The sequence below is a fragment of the Hordeum vulgare genome, chromosome 6H (genome assembly GCF_904849725.1).
Source record: "Hordeum vulgare subsp. vulgare chromosome 6H, MorexV3_pseudomolecules_assembly, whole genome shotgun sequence".
Classification (NCBI taxonomy): domain Eukaryota; kingdom Viridiplantae; phylum Streptophyta; class Magnoliopsida; order Poales; family Poaceae; genus Hordeum; species Hordeum vulgare.
The window spans coordinates 336,448,731-336,457,423 of NC_058523.1; the positions used below are offsets into that span (position 1 = coordinate 336,448,731).

At 47.0% G+C, this 8,693-nt stretch overlaps 1 protein-coding gene across 1 annotated transcript; it reads right to left on the reverse strand.

Moving 5' to 3' along the window:
* Positions 1 to 5,047: 5,047 nt before the first annotated feature.
* On the reverse strand, positions 5,048 to 6,209 carry LOC123405459 (cyclin-F2-2-like). The gene has a single exon (XM_045099134.1). It carries the CDS (start codon positions 6,207 to 6,209, stop codon positions 5,070 to 5,072), a length of 1,140 nt encoding a protein of 379 aa, XP_044955069.1. The 3' UTR covers positions 5,048 to 5,069.
* Positions 6,210 to 8,693: the final 2,484 nt, after the last annotated feature.

Below are 8,693 nucleotides of genomic sequence, written 5' to 3' on the forward strand. Positions count from 1 at the left end.
GTACTCTCAAGAAATATCAAAACTTCCTCATACTTATCAACAATATCAACATTCATGAATGCCTCTTTGTCAACATAATGAATATTCAAAATATTTTTAATCTAAAAATGAAAAACATAAGGACAATAAATATACCACATTGCTAATAAAACCACTTTGTACATCCAAATTAATCATTACCAAGCATTACCCAAACTCTAACCCTAACCCTAAATCTTAACATTAGGGATAACCCAGACAATAAGGTTTGTTCACCAACATCATAATGTAACACTATTGAAACAACAAGACTCAACCACATCTTATCATAGAAGCATGTTCAAAACTAGGGTTAGGAACCACATGAAAAAACAATCCAAATAGACAAATCCAACCAATAAAAATTTGTGAGATGAACGAGATTACCTCAAGGAACATAAATGACACCGGATCGACAAACCAATCCAATCAATTAGCAAGGATTTGAGAGGGGGCAAGTGAGGGAAACAAAGGGGAAAAGAGGAAACAGCTTGGGAAGGCCAATGGAGGAGAAGAGAATGAGTGGTGAGTGACGGGTGAGAGCAGCCGACCAATAAAAATATCTAGATCAGAAACGCCAACGGCCCTGGCATTTCCAGAAACGTAACATGGGTAAGGGTTTCTGGCCTACGGCGTGAGAGAGCAACACGTACTCGGCCTAGCAGTGGGCCAAGGAAGAAACGGGAACTACCTTGGCGTTTCTATGTTGAGCTGAAATGCAACGGTCTTTGGCGTTGCCAGAAGGGTCAGATCGTGTAATACTACTATCTCGGGTTCATTTTTTGAACGTCTTCGCTGGCAAGGTTAGCACAGTGATGTCGGCCCCAAAAATATGCAGTATATCATTCTTACCCAATGTGGTGGCATGGCTTCATGTGTGGATGCCAAGTTGTGCTAGCACTGCCTTTCTTTTTTCTTCTTCTAAAATACTCATAAGCATGCGTAGCATACATTCATAGAGAAGGGGTAAGAACACCCATCCACCACAATGTCTTACAAGCACGACTACTGGTGGGCTATCCGTCCAAGTAGCCTACGAAAATTAGAGTCATATCGATCCTAAACTTACAAGCCCTCTGCCACACATCTCCTTCATCTCGATATTCCTAATGAAATTTTGCACCAAGAGATTTGTGTTGTCAAAAATTACATTTTTGTGATGCTTTCACGGTTGCCACAAGGATAGAGGTGTGCGAGTCCTTCCTTACTTGTGGCTCAGGGTTTAGCGAAGTGCACCACTAAAACAGTTGGTCGGCCGTTGAAGGTGTCCAGTCCGTACATCCCCATGTCGTCACCACTTCATACCACATCGACCTCATAGATGGGCAAGCGATCAACAAGTGGTCTATACTCTTCGATGCTTGGTCGCACTTAGACAAGCGCTTTGATGTCACAATCCTTTCGTGGCCAGCTGATTAGATGTCCATCATCGATTGTGCAGGGCAAGCGAGGAGGGAAAATCTTGCACTCCATGGACGCCCTAGATTTCGAGCTGAAAGTGGCTCCCAAGTCATACATGTGGACCACGAACCAGCGTGCGTATGTCAAACACACATAATAGGTGTCAGCCGGCTCCAAAACCCATCTAAAAACTTCGCCCACTCCATAGCGCAGCTCCATCGTAGTTGTGGTTTCCTAAAGGGAAAGATAGTGGAACAATTCATTTTCCATCAAATTCGGTCCTAATGCACTATATTTGCCCAACATAATAATTTTGTTAATACTGAAAGCATAGGGCGTCATGAACCCGAGGAGTAATTCTACATAATACAGGGAGGGCCAGTGCTGACGGTGCTGGTCCAAAACAGAGCCATTTGCGGGGCCAACCCGGGGAAACTCAGGAGATTTCTATCACGCCACTGTACGTTGTGCTCATCTGTCGTGTCTTGAGAACGAGATACGCGGCTCCTATCGGGATTGTCGACACGCCGTGCGGCCTTGCTGGATTAGTTTTACCTTTGACGAATTTCTTGTGCATCGGGATTCCGGTGATGCTTTGGGTAATCTCAGAGTTAAGGTTTTCCACTAAGGAGTCCGACGAGATCGCGAGTTTCGTGATCGAGGATTTCTATGCGGCTTGTGGTAATTTGTGATGGATTAGTTGGAGCACCCCTGCAGGGTTAAATCTTTCGGAAAGTCGTGCCCGCGGTTATGTGGCAACGTGGAAACTTTTTTTAACACTGGTTCTAGACAACTTGAAGTTAACTTAATTAAAACTTACCAACTGAGTGTGTAACCGTGACTGTCTCTTTCGTGAGTCCTTCTCCGATCGAGGACACGGTGGGGTTATGCCTGACTTAAGTAGGTGTTCAGGATCATTCATTTGATCATCAGTAGTTCACGTCTATTATGAGTAGATCACCCCCCTCTTTATTATTGTACTCGTAAGTTAGCCACCTCATATAATGCTTAGTCGCTGCTGCAACCTCACCAGTTAACCATACCTCACCCATTAAGCTTTGCTAGTCTTGATACCTTTGGAAATGAGATTGCTAAGTCCCCTGTGGCTCACAGATTACTACAACACCAGTTGCAGGTACTGGTAAAGATCACTTGACGCGAGCGCGTTGATTGTTCATTTGGAGTTGCTTCTTCTTCTTCTTCATTGATCTAGGATGGGTTCCAGGCCGGCAGCCTGGGATAGCAAGGATGGATGTCGTTCTTCTTTTCTCGTTTGTTTTCGTCCGTAGTCGGACCCTGCTCTTCTTCATGATGATTATATATTGTACTGATGTGACTCTGATGTAGCTTGTGGCGAGTGTAAGCCAATTCCATATATCTCTTCTTTTCAGTACATATACTTGTAACGATATCCATTCTTACGAAATGACGAGATGCGCTTCTATCCATGACGAGGCCCTCGTGCCAAGTTGAGGATAGGGTCGCATCCTGGGCGTTACACCCGTCCTTGCCGCTATTGTCTTGTAGCCCTTCTTTTTTTTCTTGCCCGGCCCCCATGGACGACATCATAATCATCTTCATCACCTTGCCACTGATAGCCATCCATGAAACCACGCACGAGTAGGTGGTCCCGCACCTGTCTGGAATCTGGGTCCATAAGGCTCTTCAGCTTGCATCTTCGACACGGACATCTTATCTCCGTCTCATTCTTTTGAAGCGTCTCGGCCTTCGTGGAGCTCAAAAACCTATTCACGATGCCTTCGCTCATCGTGCGGACCATGGTCGCCTGCGGGATAGAGCAAAACGATATGTTAGAACCGAAAAAAATTTGGCATGACTTTGCCTAAAAATAAGACCAAAAAGAATGCATAGTGCCAAATTCTCGCCGAAACGGAAATGAATCAACATTCTGGCAAAATATTGGCAACTATCGCATTTCAAATACCGGTACCTGCAAACACAAACATATGCAACACCACAAACATACGTAGATCTAGGCCATAAAAAGTGTGTACACGTGTTGGAGGGAGAAAAAAGTAGATCTAGAACATAAAGAAAGGTTTCCCCTTACTTACCTATCAAAAAAAGGAAATTTAACCACTTAATTTGGATGAATATATGGTGCAAATGAGGTGAGGAGGAGGAGGCAGCCGAGACTAGTGAGTGTGAAGTGGTGAAGAGAATGAAGTGGGGGGGGGGGAGTGAGCGTGAAGTGGGCTGTGAAAAATATCTACTCCTCCTAGGTTACCAATGGCGCATCCAGGAAGAATGCGCCATTTGTAACCAGGGTTACTAATGGCGCACCTGGTAAGAATGCGCCATTAGTAGTTTAAAAAAAAACTAAAAAACAATATATTAGTAGTGGCGCACCGTGGACGTGGTGCGCCATTACTAGTTAAAACTAGTAATGGCGCACTTCCCATGGTGCGCCACTGGTAAGTGTAGGAAAGGGTGTGGGGCCAGGACAAAGATAGTAATGATGCACCAGACACATGGTGCACCATTAGTAATATGGACACTAATGGCGCACCACATGCATGGTGCGCCATTAATGTCCATATTAGCTATAGGCTTTTTTCTAGTAGTGCCGCCTGGTCGCGCCGCCGCGCCACCCCGCTACCAGTGGTGACACCACCGCGCAACCGATCTCCCGCGCCGCACCATGATACCCCACTGCCACGCCGAACCGCCACCGCCTAGGAACACCCCCCGACGCCGCTCCGCCCTACGTCGAAGAGCAACTGAGAGGGGAATGGCCAGGGGTCACCGCCGCCAGCGTCGCCCGGGCCAGTCCCGGCAGCGGGTGCCGGCGATGACGGGGAGGAGGGAGGGGTGAGGGAGAGCTGGAGGAGGAAGGGCCAGGGCGAGGCCGGTCGCCCGCGGGGGCGACGCGGTCGCGAGAGCTCTTTCTCCCGAGGGCTTGCCTTTTCACCACCACTGGAGAGTCTTGGGCCAGCTACTCCGAGAGCTGTCATGGGTTTTTCTCTTTCGACAATGGTGAAAGGCCAGCTTGATAGGTAGAGCAGGGTCCCCGCGTTGTTGTGTGTTCATGTGGCCGACGTTTGTTATTGTGTTCGGCATGTCATGGGCGATAGTGGAGTCGACATTGTGTGTTTCGGTGTTTGGTGTGATCTTGATCCTTGTTGTTATGGTTTTATGTAATATTAATTAAATGTGCCATTCTCTGATTGATTAATGGATGGTATATTGTTTTGTCTTTGTTTAATAAGTTTTATCATGATGGCTTTCCCTTGAAGAAAATCATCTATTCCCTTTGTAACTAACTACTTTTGGCTGAGAAAAAAATAAACTAGTTCTCCTTAGTTCTTTCCAACTACTACAAGTATTTAGGTATGGAGTGAGTAATAGCTTTTCTTTGCATTAGTGTGGTACAAAACTAGATGATTTTGTGTGCAAATTAATGCATGTAGCGCTCATCAGCAGTTGACGCATGCATGAAAAAACTTAGACGGTACATGCATTAATTTAAGAGTAGCATACATGAACATTACGAGGAACTTTCACAGAATTATACACTTAATTTGTAACAAAACTCAAACGATACTCGTATACATGAATTGAACATTACAAGGAAGTTTCACAAGATCATAAGTACAAAACTGCTGTGTCTTGGTGGGTCTCCTCAATGATCAAGAACAAGGGTTACAGATGATCGACCGCGAGAAGACGCACATAACAAGGACGCAGGCTGTCAAGTCGGAGCAGTTGTACCCCGTCAGCTTCTCCAGCTCCATGTTCCACGCCAGGTCGACGACTGGATTCAGGGCCCATCTCGCGAGGAAGATCGCCGACGCCGCCACGACGGAGGGCAAGATGCGGACGCACGTGTAGTCGAGCAGAGACTGATCAACGAGGCGAGTCGCCAATGGCAGTATCTTGGTCTTGTCCTCCTCCTCGGCGTACCTCATGAAGTGGCCCAGGAAGGTGTGCGCCGTGGGGCCGCCGAGCTGGTACCCGAGCGCCTCCACCATCTCGCGCTCCATGTCGAGCACCTCCTTGCCCGTGGCGAACTCGCCGTAGCTGGCGATCTTGTCGGCCTTCAGCTTCCACACGGCTCTCTGGTCCTCGTATTTGGCGGCGACAAAGATGGCCGCTGCACCCAGAAGGCGCAGCTCGTAGCCGCTGTCAGCCGTCAGGGAACGCACCGACAGGACCCGGTCCACGTAGGCCACGGCGTGGTGGAGCGTGCCGTCGGCAAGATGATGGTCTCGGACGAACTTGTCCATCCATCCGACAAGGGAGGCGCGCTCTGACTCGCTCACCCGATCTTGCTGCACCTTCTTCAGGTAGTCCGGTAGCGGCCGCTCCTCGGCGTTCTTCTCTCTCAGCCGGAGGTTGCAGTGGATGTCGTCTTCGTAGTCAGGGCACAGCCGCTGACGCTTTGTGGAGGCGGCGGCGACGCAGGAGACCGGTGCTGGTGCCGGCGCCGCGGGCTTTGAGAACTTTGGTGGCATGGGCTGCTCGCACGGCGCTGGCGGGAGCACCCTGGGACGGCAGGCACCGAAGAAACCGGGAGGCGGAGGTCGACGAGCTGGTACGTCGCGAGCCGGGCGGGCGCAAGATCCGACGCCGAAGAAGCCGGGACGCGGAGGTCGACGAGCAGGGCCGGCGGCGGCCCGAGCGCAGGCTCCGACGCCGAAGAAGCCAGGAGGCGGAGGTCGACGAGCAGGGCCGGCAGCGGTCCGAGCGCAGGCTCCGACGCCGAAGAAGCCACGAGGCGCGGGTAGAGCAAAGGCGTCCGCGTAAGGATCCATGGCGTACTGCATCATCTCGCCGAGAGTAGGGATGGGAGATGGATTGTTGATGGTGCGCTGGGTGTTGTGGCGTGGGAGGAAGGAGGGGGATGGCGTCTGTAACGCTATGCGCTATGTGTATATATAAGTTCCCCGGTGCATTTCTACCGCCAACTGGTAACGAGGAATAGGAGAGGGAGAAAGTTTCCTGTCTTCTTCTTTTTTCGTGGCGCAACGCAACGCAACGATCCAGTCCGAATCCGAGCTCACCTCAAACAAGCTGCATTTCTGTTTCCTACTACACCACGGTCTCTTGACAGTCGGAACCGAGCACAGCTCCAACATGCTGCATTTTTGTTTCAGAGTTGCTAATCAGTTGATTATGTATAGGGAGATTCGTGTATACAGATGTCACCCTGTCGGATTTGAAAGCCACCCCATACCTTTATCCTTTGAACCAAACCTTACCGTCATCCGTACCCATATGCATTGATGGATACAATTTTTTTCCATGCCCATCACCTGCCATGGTAAATGAATACCCATCGATAAAATTACCCAAATTTACAATACATCAATTCGAGAATTACATAATCATAAACAACACCCTATAATAATAATGTAACAACACTTCATGAGAACAAAACATACATGTAAATAGCAACACATTCTAGATGTGGGCTAGCGACGGGATTTATATACATATAATACGTTTAATATATGAATAAGTAATACTTAAGGCCTATTTTTTAATTTTATATGCGGGTACATGAATACACGGGTATGGATTATACTAAATCATACTCATACCCACTATACCAAATGGGTCTCAAATTTTCTCAATTATACACACATGGGTATCTTTTTGACTCATACTCTTACCCTAATAGGGGTTTTACCGTAATATAGGGTTTTTTACCCACAGGCATGCGGGTCATCAGTGCCCATTACCATCCCTATTCGTGTAGGAACCAAGGCGGCCAAGATGTTTTTCATGTCGGGTTTGCATCCAATCTCGAGGAGGTCGCCCGTTAACCTGTACCTTGTTCTTTCCCCCTTGCCCTTTTCGAAAATGCACAAAAGTGCACGCGCATTTCTTTGGAGGAAACGAGCAGCCGGCCTTCAGAGTCATGCATGTGTTGCTTTTTGTCTGCTAGTGCATGTTGCTATTAGCATTAAATGTGTTCACATTGGTTAGTTCGGTTTGAAAAAACTTTACGTGCATTTATTTTGGTTTTTTGAATTTGAAAAAGGTCATATCTTTCAAACCACGCGTCGGGATTGAGATCTGTCTTTACCGTTGGAGTCTTCGCGACGAGATGTTTGAAACTCGATCTCGCATGGGTATGTTTCGACGATTTTTTTATGCCAATGTTGGTGCTATATGGTGCAACTTCAGTACTGCATTGTGCAACTTTAATACTAGAAGCTGCAAAAAAAATTCAAAATCAGTTGTTCGAGCTGTATGATCTAACTTCCCATGAGGTTGCAACCTAGCAACCATGGAAACTTGATGTGGAACTAGTCTATTGTCCCGACCAACTATGTAGTTGTCGATGTGCAACCCTTGTCCCCACTTATGGATGTGTAGTTTTTTTACAAGTGACAAATCCTGCTCCACCTTCCTTACCAATGATATGTGCAACTTAGTTTGTTGTTTGAACCAACTTTCGATTACTCAATGTGCAACTTCTTTCCCTTCCTACTTGTGGATATGTAGTTCAGTTGGCGGGGGCAACAAACTGAATTGCGCAAACTCAATTGGGCAGTTGGCCGGAGCAACATATAAAGTTGCACATCTCACAGGTAAGGATAGTTGGATGGTAGAAATCACACATTCATGAGGGTAGTGAAAAGTTGCGTATTCATGAGGGTAGTAAAAGTTGCACATAAACGGGGTGCTAAAGTTGCACATTCCATTAGAGGGGTGGTTTCGAGTGTTAGTAGGGAAATTACACATCCATGAGGTATGAGGGATAGTTGCACATCACTCGTAGACAGTTGGCGGTGGCAGTATTCAAAGTTGCACATCCACTTCTAAACAGTTGGGCGATGCAACAAACAATGAAAGCATTGTTGGAAATATGCCCTAGAGGCAATAATAAAATGTTTATTATCCTATTTCCTTGTTCATGATAATCGTCTATTGTTCATGCTATAATTGTATTAACAGGAAACAGTAATACATGTGTGAATAAATAGATCACAATGTGTCCCAAGCAAGCCTCTAGATAGCTAGCTCGTTGATCAACACATGATCATGGTTTCCTGATCATGGACATTAGATTTCATTGATAACGGGATCACATCATTGGGAGAATGATGTGATGGACAAGACCCAATCCTAAACATAGCAATAGATCCTGTTGTTCGTATGCTAAAGTTTTTCTAATGTCAAGTGTCTTTTCCTTCGACCATGAGATTGTGCAACTCCCGGATACCGTAGGAGTGCTTTGGGTGTATCAAACGTCACAACGTAACTAGGTGACTATAAATGTGCACTACGGGTATCTCCGAAAG

Bases quoted from the DNA above. Each gene is read 5' to 3' on its own strand.
- LOC123405459 (XM_045099134.1), bottom strand. From the start codon at position 6,209: ATGATGCAGTACGCCATGGATCCTTACGCGGACGCCTTTGCTCTACCC.